Genomic DNA, 16,437 nt, shown 5'->3' with positions numbered 1-16,437 from the left:
AACAAAAAACTAGTTACTGCAGCACTGATCAAGTTCGCATCCACAAGTTTGTTTATGAATTTATTTTGGGTATTTATGATTTTATTTAAGAAATAAAGTTGCTGTCAGAGTTAACCAAATTGAGCTTGGTTGACGGCAAGCTGAAAATGAGCCAGCAGCGTGCCCTGCAGCCAGAAGGGCCAACTGTACCCTGGGGTGCAGCAGGACCAGCACCATCACTGGGCAAAAGGAGGGGTTGTGCTGCTCTGCTCTGAGCTGTGCGGCCTCTCCTCCAGCACTGGGTGCAGTTTGGGTGCCACAGCATAAGAAGGACATGAAACTCTTTAAGAGTGTCCAAAGAAGGGGTACAAAGAGGCCTACAAGGAGTCCAGAAGGCAAGACGTATGAGGAGCAGCTGAGGTCCCCGGGTTTGCTCAGCCCAGAGCACAGGAGCTGAGGAGGGGCCTGACGGCAGCTGCAGCTCCTCACAGGGAGCGGAGGGGCAGCGCTGAGCTCTGCTCTGTGTGACAGCGACAGGCCCGAGGGAACGGCATGGAGCTGCGTCAGGGGAGGGCAGCTGGGGTCAGGGACAGGGTCTGCACCAGGGGGCGGTGGGCATGGAACGGGCTGCCCAGGGCAGTGGGCGCAGCCCCAGGCTGCTGGAGTTCAAGGAGTGTTTGGACAGCGCTCTGATACATGATTTGATTTTTGGATGGTGCTGCGTGGAGCCAGGAGTTGGATTTGATGATCCTTGTTGGTCCCTTCCAACTTGGGATGTTCTGTGATTCCATGAAAAAGGCATCTAAGGTGCTGCACAATTAGAAGTACACCTTGTAACTCATTTTTCTGCGAAACTGGAAAATAAGAACACTAAAGTCAACGTTCAGAAGTCAACTGATTTGCTCATCCAAGTAGAAGAGGATATGAAACTTCGTGGGTTTTCCCAAAATGATCAGTAGTGGCTACAAAATATAACATAGGGAAAAAGAAACAACTTCAATTTTAAAGATGAGATGTATTTTAAAATAAATACATAAATCCATAAAGTAAACAGAACATTTTATCCTTTTTTTTTTTTCTTTTTTTAAACTTCTCCTATGGGATATGTAGACCTGAGAATATATTGAAAATAACTGGTCCAAAGTGTTCCTTTAAAAAATTATAAATTATTAGTAACAGTTTCTTTAATGGAGATTGCAGGAGTAGGTCCTACATGAGTCCATATATATCCCTTCTCTGGTCTTGTAGGAACAGTAGGGAAGGGAGATGATCGAGATTTGAAATATTCTGAAGGTGCGTGACAAACAAATTCCAAATATTCCATTTTCCTTGGGAGATCTTCTTCTGGTCCTATGAAAAAAAATAATGTTTTTCAAATACAAATTTTAAAGGCATAAAAGTGGAGAGTCCAAGACGATACAATACACAACAGTCAACATCCCTCATAGAATGTGCCCTACCAAAAAAACTACTTTGCATAGTATTTGATGCTACAGCACCAGTGAGAAACCTCCTTATTTTTGTTGGGTTGATTTTTTTCCCCATTTGAAGAACATGTTCTTAATAGATCCTATTTATGCCTGCCTGTCAGAAGGATTTACTCAATTTATTACTACTTCTTAATCAGCTGCAGAACGCTCTTTCGCCAGTGCTCTCAATGTAGTTTATATATCCAAGATTAAAATCAGCTAATTCTGGTCATTTCAGAAGAAACAGCTTGGACTGGCACATCTAGTTTATGTCACAGTAACTAATTCTATCTGTGGAGTAGTAATTTGTTCCTTAAAGTTGCATAACTGTAATTGTGCCTGTGAACACAAGAAAGTAAACAATCCCACTTACTGCAGCAGTGCTGCTCACATATATATATTTTAAAAAGTATTCAAGTAAACTGAATGCTTACAGGATTAGGGTCTAAAATGTGGAATTACATAAAAGACCATGACAAACCAAAGAAGTTTACTTAAAAGTTACAACTCTGCATTAGTTTGGGAACATGTAAGCAGTCGTATGAGATGAAGGCTTAGAGATTACCTATGATATAGGATGCGGGATCAAAGCAGTCTTTGGGGCTGGCTTGCGTAGGGATGAGCCATGTTAGCGCAGCACTCTTTTCACAGTATTGGTCCTGAATAAACCCACGGATCTGGGCATAGTATGTTTTGCCATCCTGCTCATCAACTACCGAAACAACATCTCCAATTTGGTAGTATACACCCTAGAAAGCACACAAATGAAAGTCAAATCAATCTGATTTCAAAAGCTTCACTGTGATTCATATGTTAAATATCATGACCTTACACTATCTCAAATTACCTCAATCTCAATACAGCCATAGTTTTTCCACTATGCAATGAAAGGTGGCATGAACCAGAGCACTGGCACACCTGAGCAGTCACCAGCGTGACCTGTGCACAACCACCTGACGTCCAGAACTTTGAGTTCAGTCCCTGAACTGTTTTTGAGGCTCTACAGGTAATTGCTCACCATCTCTGCCTGCCAAATGTCACAGAAGCAGCCTGGCCTCACCCACCCTCAAAGAACCAGCTCTCAGTTGCGCTGCATCCCCCCTTCCCACCACTGCTGCACCTCCCATCTGCACAGCAGCGATGGTTTTGTTGTGTTAGTAGAGAGTGATGCCACCTTCCATAGAAAATAATAGCAGCAATCGCCCTATACGTGCAGGGAAAGCAGCTTTCTGCACACAAAGAAGTTCATCTATCTGTGTGCAAAGAAGTCCCAAAACTCAGAGTCACCTCCTGCTAAGGCCAGATGTTACACGGTGCTCAGTCAGTGCATGACACTGCACAGCAAGGGCAACATCACTTGGTGTCATAACAACATCCTGCAATACAACACAGTGTCTGCACTATCAAGACTGGACTACTGGAAGGGGACCCAAGGGGATCAAGCAGTTCAGCTCCTGCCTCCAGACAGGGCCACACAAATTTCAAACCCTATTTCAAGAGCACAGTCCAAACAGTGCCTAAACTGGAGCGGTGGGTTGCACCTTGCTACCGGAGCGTATGGGACCATTCACACACAGCCCAGGTGGGAGCCGGGCCAGCTGCCATTTCTCTGATGAACACAACATGACAAGGGTGACTACGTGGGCTCCTGTGGGACCTCACCAGATGCAGCACTGTGAGGCAGAGCAGAACCCTGCACGCTGCTGGGCAGGGAAGCACAGCTCTGTGAGCACCTCCTGCTGCCTTCCTGGTAACTTCTGAAACTGAAGGCACCAGGAAGATCCTTTTGGTGGGCAGATCTGCACGGGTCATACCTTATAGAAGATCGACTCTGCAGTAATGATGGTGGATACGGATTCAGGGGCCTTGATGGGCTGGGGAAACAACACAGATGGAAGAGGAAGAGTGTTAAAGCAGACAAGAGAACTGCAGGGTGGGTTTTCTCGTCCTTTTAAGACGACGACACACTGACGGAGAACCGTAGAGAATGTGGAAACATGGCAAACGAGCCGCAGACGTCCGTACTTTACAAACGCACATCGAGGCCGGGCCGCCAGCCCCGGGCAGCATCCCGCAGGGCCCGCCCGCCCCGCCCGAGCGGACAGCCCCGGCAGCGCCTTACGTTCTTCAGCTTGAAGATGTGCCTCCTGCCTTTGCCCTTTGTGGAAACCTTCTTCTCGGCGGCGGGCGCGGACTTGTACTTGGTGTTCCTTAGCCGCGCGGACCGCCGGTGGATCTCCCGCTTGCTCTGGGGAGGGGGGGAGGGAACGGAACGGAGGGGTAAATAAACACGGCGGGAACGCCGGCGGAGCCGCCCCGCCCGCAGCCCGGCGCTCACCTGCTTCCCGCCGCCGCCCCCGCCGCCGCCGCCGTTGCTGTGCTGCGCGGCGGCCGAGGTGGTGGCGAAGGCGGCGGGCCCCGGCGGGGCGGAGCGGGCCGTGCAGTTGTTACATAGGATCTCGCCCTGCCCGCCCTTCTTCCACATGGAGGAGGATGTGCTGCGGCACACGCTGCACGTGGGCTTCAGCCCCAGCGGCATCCTGCGGCCGGCGGCGGGGCCCGCGGCCCCCGGCAGCGACACGGGGGGAACGCGGCGCCACCGCCCGGCCCGCCTCGGTCCCAGCCCCTCCCCACCGGCGGCGGATGTCGCTGCGTGGCGGCGCGGCGGGAGGAGCGCGGCCGGGCCCTGCCCTCTGCTGCGTGCGGGGCCGCCGCTCCGTACCGCCGCTGGGGGGCGGAACGGCACGGCGCGGGAGAACGAGAGGATGGGAGGTGGGCTCTTCAGGATGAGAAGTGGCCTGAAGTTGTGCCAGAGGTTGGATATCAGGAAACACAGAAAGCGTTGTTAAGCACTGGAATCGGCTCCCCAGGGAGGTGGTTGAGTCACCATCCCTGGGTGTGTTTGAAAACCGTTTGGATGTGGTGCTCAAGGACATGATTTAGGCTGTTCGGGTGGTATGGTTAGTTTGAGGTTGGACTTGATGATCTTTAAGGTCTTTTCCAGCCTGAGCAATTCTATGATTCTATGATTATCTGGCAGGGCTTGGTTCTGGGGGAGCTGCTAGGTTTCATTTAAATCTGTCTGATGCAAAATAAATTGATTTTTGCCTCATACTCAGCGGATGTGAACTATTTTCTGCAACATTTTTGTTGTTGTTGTTGAGGAAAATGATCCTGCTGAAACCCCATCACTCTTTCATGTAAAACAGGGAATTTCGCTCTATGTGCTATGGGAACAACTGTGTAGTTGATGGGCATAACTCATAGGGGTCTGCCTGCATAGAATGACACCCTGAGGTGGGGCTTGGGATCACCATTCTGCTCATGTCTCTGAGGGGCCCTTAGAACCACCAGCACGGATTGCTGGGGGCTGCCCTGGCTGTCCCACCGCCCCCTGCCTGGGCTAAGGGGGGTGGAAAGGCAATGGCTGAAATGTGATGGGAGAGCTGCTGAATGCCCAGGGGGTGCAGGGGGAAGGAGCTCAGGACCTCCTAAAAGCCCTCTCCCTCTGTTCCCCTAGCTAGGATCCCAAATTTGGCGAAGGTGATCCTAATCTTTGAGCATCTTTATTTGTTTCTAGATTCCCCTTAGTAGAACCAGGCTCTCTGAAGCTGAAGTGGGTTGTGTTGGGCTGTGGCTTCTAAGTCGGAAATGCCTAATGTAGGTGGCTGGATTTTGCACAGCATAAATTTAGCTGAAGCTGGGGATTACATCTATTATTGCATTATCACACACTTTCATCTTATTTTACTTTATTTTAGCCTCAGCAAAAGAGAAGTGCTCTCTTGGCTGAGCTCTTTGGAGCCATCAGAACCCATCCCTACCCCAAGGGACTTCTCCTGTGGTCAGACAAAGAACCAGGAGAAAAATGTGAGTTCCACCTGGAGTTGGCTGAGTGCACCCTGACCACTGGTCCTGAGAACTTTCAGATGGTGATGATTAATTATTAGAAGTGCTGCATATCCACATATGCTCCATGCAACCCCTGCTTACATAGTTTAATTATTCTGCAATAATTTAATTGCGCTGCTTCTTCTTAGCTTCCTGTATCTGCTGGCTCCTATCTGAAGAATCCGTTATTACAATGTTGTGTCACTCTGCAGAGGATGCACCTGGAGGGCTGGTCTGGAAATATTTGTGCTGTGAATGCATGTAATTGGGCACGACTGCCCAACTGGTGCAGTCTGTGTTTCCACATGGTCCTGTGCTAAGGTTCATATGCTCCTTAGCTCTCTTATGAGGGCATTTTTTTCTCTTAATTACCTTAGCTACAAGGGATGCTATTCTTGAAATGTATTGGAGAATTATTACTCACATGAATAGCATGCATATATCTTAGCAAATGTAGGTCTTGATTCCTCATTCAAAAGCATGGTGGAGCCAAGAACCAGCCCCATTTTCTGAGGTCGCTGAGTTCAGGCCCAAGGCATGTCGCAGTGGCAGAGATAATACTTGTACACATACCTCATTCTTGAAGAGTATGTTAAGTCTGACTCTCAAACTGCTATAATTCTTCTTGAGAATGCTTCTGTGACACAAGAACAGTGAAAATGCAGCTCTTAACAGAAGTATTTCTGCAGTTGTTTTCAGGCCCTTAGGACTTATTTTTGGAACAACGGGCTACCTTTTCACCAGTGAGTCTTCTTGGAAATGGAAATCCTGTAGTACAGGTTTCCTGCTTAACTGGTTATCTTTACATGTCGCTGTTTCTGCTTCATCCAAATAGCTGTGATTTTTGAACAGAACTTGAATTGGTTAGGTTGAATTGTGGCTCCAGTAAAAATTCTCTGGTCTTGGTTTTTAGCCTTTACACTGCTGATGGAATAATGTGATCCTTGGGTGCAGCCTCACTTGGCACTTCTATTATTCTTTGCACTGTGAGAAATAGGTGCTACTGGTAATTGTGACAAGGGAAGTTCATTGTCTTTATGCAAGTTTGCTGTTAAGGAATACTTCCATGCCTCCATTATAAGCCAGTACAACAGCTGCAAGACAACACCGATTCCTGGAGGCACATTTCTACTGTGCGTGTAAATTATCTTAATTATAAAGACTTCCTCTTTGTTAGTGGAAAAATGTAAAGGAGATGGGGCAGTTGGATAAGATCTCATACTAAATGTAAAGCAGATCCAGTTTACCATTACTAGTTTATTACACTTAGATTTCAAAAATAAGATACCTGTTTGTCCTGTTCCATCAGTTGCACTGAACTGGTTACTTGTGGTTATCACTGCATGTGTTTTTGGATGAACTTTTTCTCTGGGGTAGGCACCCACTCCGCTGCCCCCATTTCTTTGCGTCCTCATCTGCACTTTTTTGTCATTCTGCTACACTGCCCAGGGCTGTATTCTTGAAGCCTGTCCTAATAGTTTCCCCAGGAGAGGCTTTCAGAGCACAAACACTAAGAAAACCAATTCCAGGGCCAATCAAAGGCTGCAAATGCTGAGTCCTTCAGCGCGCTGTGACCCAACCTGTCCATGTGGGGTCCATGTCCAAAACTGCTCCACATAGTTTTGTACTATCTCCAGTTTAAGCCTCTGTGCATCTGTATGACACAGAATGGAAACTCAGCATTACAATCCAAGATAGCCCTGTGATCAAAGAAATGTTTGGGGGACGTGGAAAATCTGGGTTTCAAACCCTTACTCAAAAACCTTCCAATTGAGAGCTCATGGTCCCACGTGAGTTTTTGACTTCTTGTAAGGCTGTAAGAGTCAAGTGCATGCATACACTGCTGTGACACTAAAGCATGCTGCTTGCTGTGTTAGCTCTGTCGGGAAGCGTGCTGGAGGGACACTGCCAGAATTATTTGTTGGGGTTGTAGGTAGAGCCACTTGCTGAATTATTGCTGGGTCCCATAAATTCACATGGGTGTTTTGGCCAAACTTACTGAGGATTTGGGATGTAGCAGTGTTTGAAAGGTTAAAGCTGTGCCGAAGTCCTCCCAAGTTTTTGCACGACATGGAACTATGCACAGCAACCTGTTTCTGAGGAGCTGTGCAGTTGCAGCCTCTCTGCAGCCCCGGAAGGTGGTGGGTTCACGGTATCATTTTGTGACTGTTTGTCTCATCCTCTGCAGATAAACGTTCCATGTATCTGTACATCCATGCAAATGATTTAAAAAGAAAACACGCAAAATTCTTCTAAATTTCGTATGTCACTGCAGAAAGAAGTTTTGAAAAGATGAAGACCTGCTTAATTTTAAAATGACAACATCCCGTCAACAACAGCCTTGGTGAGCCGCAACCCTATGTATCTATGAAAACTTGGGAGAAAAAAGGCTTTGCAGTTTATTGGAAATATTTTTTTACTTCATTGTTCTATTTTCAGTAAATCTTTTATGAATGGCTTGAAGTGTTTCATGTTGTTATATATTTAGAGAACAATACAAATTCTATTATTGCATAGTTTTGAATTGGAATGCACACATATCACTGCAGAAAGTTAAGTTTTCATTCATTCCTTTACCCCTGTACAAAGACTGGCAGAAAACACATCTCATGCACTGCTAACAGGGAATCTATCTCCTCCTTTTTGTGCACATCTTGTACTTTACTCTTCAGTTAAAAGGAACAAAGGTTAGAAATGACGCTCAATTTTGCATTACCACTGGCTTCCCTATGGTTTTCAATTGTCCAGATCTGTCTGATCTGCAGAATAGTAATAAGGACAATAATCACTACATTCTGTAATATCAAGTAGATTGTGTAGATAATTTTCAGTAAAGAAACTAGCTATCATTGTATCTGTATTTGGATTCCATTCTTATCAGCCCCTGTGTGTACTACAGTGGGATGACGTGTGCTGGGAGAGAAGAGGAGGAAAATGCAATTATGAAGTCAGCCTTGATCAAGAGAGCTCTGAAACTGGGTTGTAGGAGTGTCTGGTTTTGAAGCATGTTGTGATTTTGAACACCTCTGAAACTATGTCTTAAATTTGAATATATACTTATATATGAATATATACTAGCTGCTATTAGGGAAAAAAAACACTCAGTGTCTTAGTAAAACTCATTTTCTTTTGCTAATTGCAGCATATTGAGCGACACCGCAGCAACAGGTGATGAGAAGTGCTTTGCAGTGACTAATCCAATTTTGTGCACTGGATTTTAGAAGCTCTCCTGTATCTTGACATTTTTGTTTCAAGAAGCTAATTAAATTATTGTAACAATGAACAGAATAGTTTAGTGTTTGTTTGGATAGTTTGGAATTTCCTGCTAACAACAGAGACTGGATATGACACAATTCAGGAGCACTACTCAGACCACCATGTTTTCCTTGGTCAAACAGACCAGTTTTGACATTTTGTGTTCTACGCTTCAGCATCACAAGCTGTCAGTTCCACTAATTCATGGTGTCTTCCTCAAGGATTAGTACCACCTCTCCACATTCTTCAGCACCACTATTTTTACTGACAGGGCATTACAGCTTACAAAAACATACTTGCACAATATGGCTGTGGCAAGTAAAGTGGAACTGTCTACTTTAGGTTTTCAAAGCTTAATGAATATAATAAGTACCTTATATTTTCAAATCAAAACATTCATCTTACTGTTATCGTCCCCTGCTATTCTGGCTTGGGACCAAATGTATTCTAAAAACTTCTATCATCAGTCCTGAGAATCTAGTACAGTAAGTCTAAGATGAGATAAGACAGAACGGAATTAGTTTAAGTAATAAATGTTTAATCAAAGAATTTTACATATTATTAACAGCATTCATTTGGCCAAACATCTACATGGTTGTAGTATCCTACTTGTATATAAAGTGGGAATGTATCAAGTATAGACTATGAAAGTGCAAATAACAATTCAAGGTTAGAGTAATTTTTTACATTATAAAATTAACAGGTTTACAAAATAGTCTTGCCAAACTTTATTTTTGAATTGTAAAGTCAATGACTATGGTGTTAAAATAAGTACCAAGAAAATACAAATTTAATAGGCTAATTTCATGCTCGTAAGAGTAACACGGAAACAATGAATATACTGCACAACCTAACCAAATTACAAAAAACCAGAACCCACAAACTTCACTATCTTCACAGAGAGCACTCTTAACGTATCTTACTGCAGCTTTGCAAGACATCTCAATGCAATACACACAATCTTTGTGAGAATCTTCCTATCCAGAAATTCAAGGAAGCTATGTGAGCTAAACAACTTTCAGACCAATTCATGTTGACAGTTCACAAAGAACTGCTTTAGTTGAAGGATTTTATACTGTAGAACAATTTTAAATAGGTATTTTGCAAAGATGTCCAAAAGTTCATGATTATGTCAGGAAAGGGGCAGCTAGAGGAAAAGCTGGTAAATGAGTTGAGACTATTCTATTCCATTCCCTCTAAAGACGCTTGCAAAATGATCTAGGTTGTTAAGGGGTAAGGGTAAAATATTCTTACTTTGTTTTTTACTAATACGAACCTTGTGACTGCAAGGTTCAAAAGCAGGATTTGCATGAATTCAAAACACTCAGAACTCACAGTAATCAATACATAAACTTTGCTATCATGACACTTGCCTATACACACTCAGTAGTAATAAACTTTTATATCATATCAAGAAGTTTCTGGCAACAGTTAAGCAAAACTTAAAATGGAGTGTATGTAATTTGCTTGTGTTATGAAAAGGTTTGATTATATGTAATTAAAACAGCCATTTCAACAACTTACTCTAGTTGTAATTACATACTGTACCATTGTATCTCACTAACTGTAGATTGATGCTTTTAAGCAAATCTAGAACCAGTATTTTTTTTATTTTCACGGTACAACGACTAGGAAGGGGTTTTTTTGTGTGTGTGTTTTTTTTAACACTAAACAGTCATCACACAGCAAATGAGTATTGTGCAATTGAACAAATACCTAGCAGTGTTTTGTTTATGCAAAAACACTGATTAAACATTTAGTTATTTACTGTAAAGGCAAGGCCATGGGTGGTTGTATGGAGGTCTTTGCAATTAATAGCATAGTTACTCCAGAACAGACACTTAAATTGAATTACTTGTTTAACTGTGGCAACTATCCAGTTGGGTTTGGCAAAGGCACCGTAACATGTTGAGCAGAATCTGTTATCTGAACTTTAACTGTGGGACTGGCTAATATATGAAAATCCTGTATTCCTATATTTTTATAAAATGTTATCATTAAAAGTAATTGCACTATCAGTGCATAGAATGCTTTGTAGAATTATGAAAACAAAGAACTATGATTGCACTTCCATTAAAGTGTCTCTTAAAATACAGCATAGCTGTTGCTAATTGACTGTATTTTAATATTTAAAATAACTGTTTAACAGCAGCATTAGGTTTTATTAACTTAAGATACAGGCTACATTTGATTAAATGCAGTCACCATGGCAACACATGCCAGTTAAATTTAGAGAAGCAATGCTACCCAGTGGTTTCTTTCACTGCTAAGAATTGTGGGATTAGTTTGATAGAGTAACACTGCCCTGTTTGATCAGGCTACTGCCAGCTAACTATTCACAGTTTGGCACGTTTGGACTGTAATTAGACATGAAAAAATCCTTGATTTTAATGTGAAGGAATATCCCCTAAAACTTGTTCCTGGAGCAGTACTAAAGAGAAGCATTAAATACCTCAGTTCACACTGCTAACAAAAATGACAAATGAGTAAGGGAAGGTTATGGAAAACAAAACAAAACCCCCAAATAAATTGCTAAACGTTATTTTGGTGAAAGAATGAGTTCCAAAAAAAAAAAAAAAAAAAAAAAGAATAAACTATTTATTAGAAAAAACAACCAAAATAATCAGTGTAAGCCTTTAATCCAAACTTTAAAGTTAAGGGTCATCAACCTAAGGCTAAACAGATGCTGCCTTGTATTAGGAATGTGGAATACAACCTACTTATTCCATTTTCTTGAGAGCAAAGAGGCAAGTACTACCAAATTAAATGCAAAGGATATTCCTTGAAGGTTCACATTATTACAAAGAACTACAATTCAAGAGAACCTCTAAATATCCATTGTTATGTCAGTGGTTACAACTGAGCTGTAGTTATGTGGATCAAAGCCTCCATAATGCTTACTCCACATACTGTACCATCTGTCACTGCCATTCGTTTACTTCGGATTTAGTTTTTGTTCATACCAGATGCACACGTTCAATCCATTCGCTTGAGGTTTGAGGAGTCTGATTTGAAGCATCTCCTGAAGCATCCAGGGTGCTTGTTACTTCCCTGGTATTATCACCACCTTGTGAAACTGTTTCACCTGGAATAATGTTTTCTTCAGAAGCGCCTTCCTCTGTTTGCGTTCCTCTGCCTTCATTTTTGAGTGCATCCTCAAATAGCGCGTGCTCTTCCTGAAGTTCCAACCCTGTGTCTCTAACATTTGCCCGCCCTACTGACCCATCTTCAGTACTGGGTTGCTGTGAATCTTCATCCGTTTCTGTACTTGTTGAAGGGATCAGAGCAATACTCTGTGGATTCATGTCATGAAACCAGGCCATAATATTTCCAAGAAGATTTTCATTGGTATTGGGATCTTGACTACTGGAATCAGCATCACTAGATGTTGAGTATAATCCACCTCTTGTATCGCTGCAGGCGTGTGAATGAAGTCGATCGGCTGAAAAAGGATCGCTGCCTGCCCCTAGTCTCATCAGGCTGTTACCGAGTTCCAACAGCTCAGAGCTGCTCAAAGCAGCTCTTGGGTTATCTATACTTATGGGAGCAGAGTCCAATCTTGTAGGTAAAGAGGTACCTATTGCTCCTAAAGATGCCTCGTTATTCAGAAAGTCTCTAGTTTCTTCGTCTATGGCTAAGCCAGATTCTTGTAATGACAACTGAATAGCTAGCAGGATGTTTGGGTCATCTTCATCCAAAGAACTCAGGGCCTGTGGAAATACATAAGGTTGCTTTTAGAATAAAACTTTCATCTTGTAACACATTTTGGACTAAAAGCAATTTGGTCTCAAATCTGTGACTAACTGACACGTGATTTATCAGAATCATTTTTTACTGACACAGTTGCCAACAAATTAAAAGCTAATTATTGTTACAGTAACAATCATTCAACAATTCTTACCGGTGAGAATGTACAAGTTGTCCTAGATTCTCCCTTTCTCATCGAAGAATTAAGAAAATTTGCAGAGACAAAATGATACAGAAAAGCAGAGCAGAAGGTGGCAAGCAAAACAGAGAGACTGGAGAAGAGATTAGGGGAGATACCTGCAGAGAATCTTGGTTTTCAGAGCGACTGACAGGGGTATAGTCATGAAGTGAAGAGCTGTGCAGAATACCCATAGAAGCTGAACTCACCATGGAAGTGCCATGTCTTCTGCTACTGCCACCTTCCTGAGTGTCTGTACAGGCAATTCAAACAAATACATTTGAAGAACAAGCAAGAATGCCTTCATCATTATTTACTGACACAATCTCTTGCCTTCCTTTTGGGTTTTAGCTGTGTAATTCTGGCCTTTTATTCACTCTGAACAGATTTATCCAAAACCACTCATTTTACACCAACTCTTATATGGAGACAAAACAATTCTGTCTGTTTCATTTGTGCCTTTCTACTCTCAATAGCATTCTTTCACCCTCTGAAAGAATGTGCTATGTTGTCAGCAGCATAAGCTCACTGGCAGGGGGAGCAAAATGCTTCCAAAGCATGTGCATGAATTATGGAAAGTCCTGAAAAATACTGCACATTGCCTCTCTGTGCAACCTGTATTCTGTATTCTTTCTCAATCTGCCACCCATCATAATCTGTCTCTACAATTCCTTTTGGAAATTTTTGCCAGCATGCACTCAGTCTCAAATTATATGGGTTTGGTTTTGTCCTTTTGCTTCTTTGTTTGACACTCTGCATGTTCTCACTAATACCCTATTTTCAGTGCCTTTCTGCTATTAGTTAGACACTGGCCTGAAAGACACTATGGAAATTCAGTGTGACTTAGAGCTTACAGTTTATTTTAAGCAAAGGACACAGCATGCAATTCATTTGCAGGGGGGCTTAAAACTGGTGTTGTCCCATTTCTGTTCTCACGAAGACAACAACTCATCTGTAATGCTAACACTACATTAATTTTTACTGTAACACTGCAGCACAGTTAGGAGCAGAGCTGTTAGTGTATATGTCAGCAATCACTAAAATCACTGTTCTCTTAAAGCAACCAACGAAAAATAGGAATAGAATACTGTTTCAAAAAAATTACTCTGTAATGAAAATAACTATTCTGAATTTGAAAAATGGAATTTTCCACTTCGAAACTCAAAGGGAAACACAGTGGACAAACTAATTCTCTCTGATAACAGTGCGCACTGTCACTAAATATCCAAGCGTTTAGTCAAATTCTAGTTCTCAAACTAGTAAGATGGTTTTGCATTTTACCTGCAATAGCAAAAGACCAAAGTTCACCAGAATACTTTTTTTTGTTTCTAAAATAAAGAATGTATTTGTTAATTTTTCTCTGTTAATAAAATACAAGCTATAGGGCTTAAATTCATAAGACACAGAGATGAGAATTTTGCAGCCTGGCTTAGAAGTGAAGCACACACCTGGAAGCTCTGAAGAAACAGAATCAGAAGACCATTTGGATTGGAGCTATTTTTGTACCTTTGCAAAGGCTCCTGGCAGGATGCAGACAGCACAGAGAGCCAAAGACAGTGACCTTACTTCACTGCTAACATAGCTCTGCCTGGGAGAGCAGCGTGCTGACAGTCATAGCTCATGCCAACTTGTCTCCAGTACTTGGCCAATGCAGGAGTTTCTGAGCAGGGTTTTGTAATATAGTCTTATGGCTATCATCCAGCAGTCCCGTAGCAGAGGGAATCTTGTCTAGACTCTAGGCACAACTGGTTCTTTTAATTTGCATTAAAAAAGGTGGTATGTAGATAAGACTAGCATATGAAATACACCTTTTTCAAAATCTCTTCAGGAAAGCAAACCTACTCTAAATAGCTACGGACTTGTTACAGGGAATATCAATGCAAAACTCTTTAAAAGGTGCAACAGCCACAATTAAAGTCAGCAGCTCTTCTAAAATCACATGCAAATGAGCAAGAGTAAGGTTTAACATTGCATTCTGTAAAATATAACAATATATTTGAAACTCGTTTAAAGTGCATCCAAGAAGAACAAACACTGTGGTTGCTACTAGCAACTTCTGAAGCAGCAAGAGAGAATAAGCAGCCCCAGGCAGGAGCGTACCTAATGTACTCTCACTGGGGTCATCGGGATCTGGAGTATTACTCAGCAGACTGTGCATGTCTCCACGTCGACGCTGCCTGTGCCTCCTCCGATACTGAAATTCAGCATATTCCTGCATAAACCAAAGGTTACAAAACACAGGGCAGCATGCAGTAATATTTTCTGATGCAACAAGCAACACATTTTTTTATAAAATTTTTTTTTATAAAAAATGTGTGATTTTATAGTTTTATTATAAAATCACCTGCTTGTAGAAAAGTAAATTGCAGGTTGTATCATGCATCACACTTCAACAAAAAGAAACAAATCCAAAAAGCAATCATCAGGTAATCCTAAATCTACAAAATAATGGATTAGCAAATAAAAATACTTGAGGCATTACCAACATTTTAATACTTGCAATCTTCCTTTTTAAAGAATTCCAGGTACGCTTTTTGTGTTTAAAAACTTTGATGCCAAACTTTACACACATACACACACATTTTTTGTAAACATATACCTAGAGACTTTAGAACATTAAAGCAATTAATGTGAGTTAGACAAATAGGTTATGTCTGGGTCCTGTTGCCAGCAATGGCCAATCCAAAGATTCCAATCTTTGGAAAAATATAGAAAGCCAGCTGATACATACTGGTACTTGTTATTTTTTTCCCAGGCTCTAGGCTCAGGAACAGCCACAGTTGATACTCTCATATTGAACAACTGTCATGGTTTTACTGATAGGTTTTTATCCCATGAATTACAAATTTCCTACTGTTGCCTAATCTGAGCTGATAATAAGCCACACCCCACAAATCTGAACTCCTGCAGAGTATAATTTCTCATGCTGTATGTATTTACCAATGACAGTTTGCATAATATCTATGGGATAAATTCATTTCTGACTATATTACACTAAGATCCCAAGAGTTACTTATCTTTATTACAATTTAAATTCCTCTGCTAATATTGAGAAACTAATTTTCTGCTTGAACGCAAATTTTTTTGCTAGTACCTGACTGTGTAGTTACAGTGTTTCATTAATCACAATCATTTATTTACACAAGGGAATAAAATCAGGCACACGGGTAATAGTTTTCTCATCAGAAAGGAATATTCCTTTCTTCCGTAAGATCCATCTTGGGAAATCTGCAATCCAAAGGTTTCCTTTGACCAGATATTTTCTTAAAGATAGCATTACCATTAACATTGCTTTCTTTCATTTAGTCTGTGTCCTAGAACATCTCAACATCTAAATCAACAAGTGTCAGTTCTCTTACACAACGACCTTATTAATTTTGATGGTGTTGTAATGTTATGTAGTCTTTCCATTAAGTGATCTAGACCAAGCTCTTATTCATGATGACATATACAAGCTAAAAAGAACTGTCATGAAATGATCAGTATCAGAAGATTTTTATCTATTTAAGAAATTGTTCCATGAAAATTGTAAGAACATAAAAATAACTGTAACTGACCACATGAAAGGTCCATTTAGCCCAATAATCTGTTTTGAGCAGTGGTTAATAGTAGGTACTTATTATGGGACAGAATAAAAAACAGGGCAAGCACAAAGTGATCAGCTGTCCTTCCAGTTCCTAAGGAGTGCTGCATTTCCTGTAATGGAAGGCAGACCCCCAAAGAACAGGAAATGAAATTTTGATATCAAACAATATAAATGAATTATATATAAACATACATAATTGTGTCACTATGAAGCAGATAAGGAATAACATGAAGTGATCACAGAACACTAAAGTTTATTAGGCATATCAGATCTTATCTTTCATCTGCTTTCAAAAGATTTTACCAATAGCTTCTTAACTATACTTTTGTTGG

At 41.6% G+C, this 16,437-nt stretch overlaps 2 protein-coding genes across 7 annotated transcripts in view; both read right to left on the bottom strand.

Annotated features, from left to right (window-relative positions):
• Positions 1 to 974: 974 nt before the first annotated feature.
• Positions 975 to 4,124, bottom strand: GATAD1 (GATA zinc finger domain containing 1). Of its 2 annotated transcripts, XM_085227426.1 has the most exons (5): positions 3,787 to 4,119; positions 3,571 to 3,696; positions 3,263 to 3,322; positions 2,014 to 2,197; positions 975 to 1,329 (listed from the first exon to the last, which is right to left on the bottom strand). In XM_085227426.1, exons 1-5 carry the CDS (start codon positions 3,985 to 3,987, stop codon positions 1,139 to 1,141), a joined length of 762 nt encoding a protein of 253 aa, XP_085083552.1. In that variant the 5' UTR covers positions 3,988 to 4,119; the 3' UTR covers positions 975 to 1,138. The 2 variants fall into 2 exon arrangements, with proteins under 2 accessions (XP_085083552.1, XP_010710990.3); XM_010712688.4 differs by having other exon boundaries at positions 3,571 to 4,124.
• A 4,987-nt stretch (positions 4,125 to 9,111) lies between these two features.
• Positions 9,112 to 16,437, bottom strand: part of ANKIB1 (ankyrin repeat and IBR domain containing 1) — an 87,102-nt gene continuing 79,776 nt past the window's right edge. For 3 of the 5 annotated variants that reach the window (XM_085227420.1, XM_085227421.1, XM_085227424.1), the window contains 3 exons: positions 14,620 to 14,731; positions 12,639 to 12,772; positions 9,112 to 12,304 (listed from right to left, as the gene is read on the bottom strand). In XM_085227420.1, coding sequence (XP_085083546.1) covers positions 11,552 to 12,304; positions 12,639 to 12,772; positions 14,620 to 14,731 — 999 coding nt within the window. In that variant the 3' untranslated portion in view covers positions 9,112 to 11,551. The remainder of the gene's footprint in view (positions 12,305 to 12,638; positions 12,773 to 14,619; positions 14,732 to 16,437) is intronic. The other 2 variants (XM_085227422.1, XM_085227423.1) reach the window with 2 other exon arrangements.

Source organism: Meleagris gallopavo, chromosome 6 (genome assembly GCF_905368555.1).
Source record: "Meleagris gallopavo chromosome 6, MGAL_WU_HG_1.1, whole genome shotgun sequence".
NCBI classification, from domain to species: Eukaryota; Metazoa; Chordata; class Aves; order Galliformes; family Phasianidae; genus Meleagris; species Meleagris gallopavo.
Note: the sequence above shows the minus strand (reverse complement) of the source record. Positions and strands in the feature narration are given on the sequence as shown.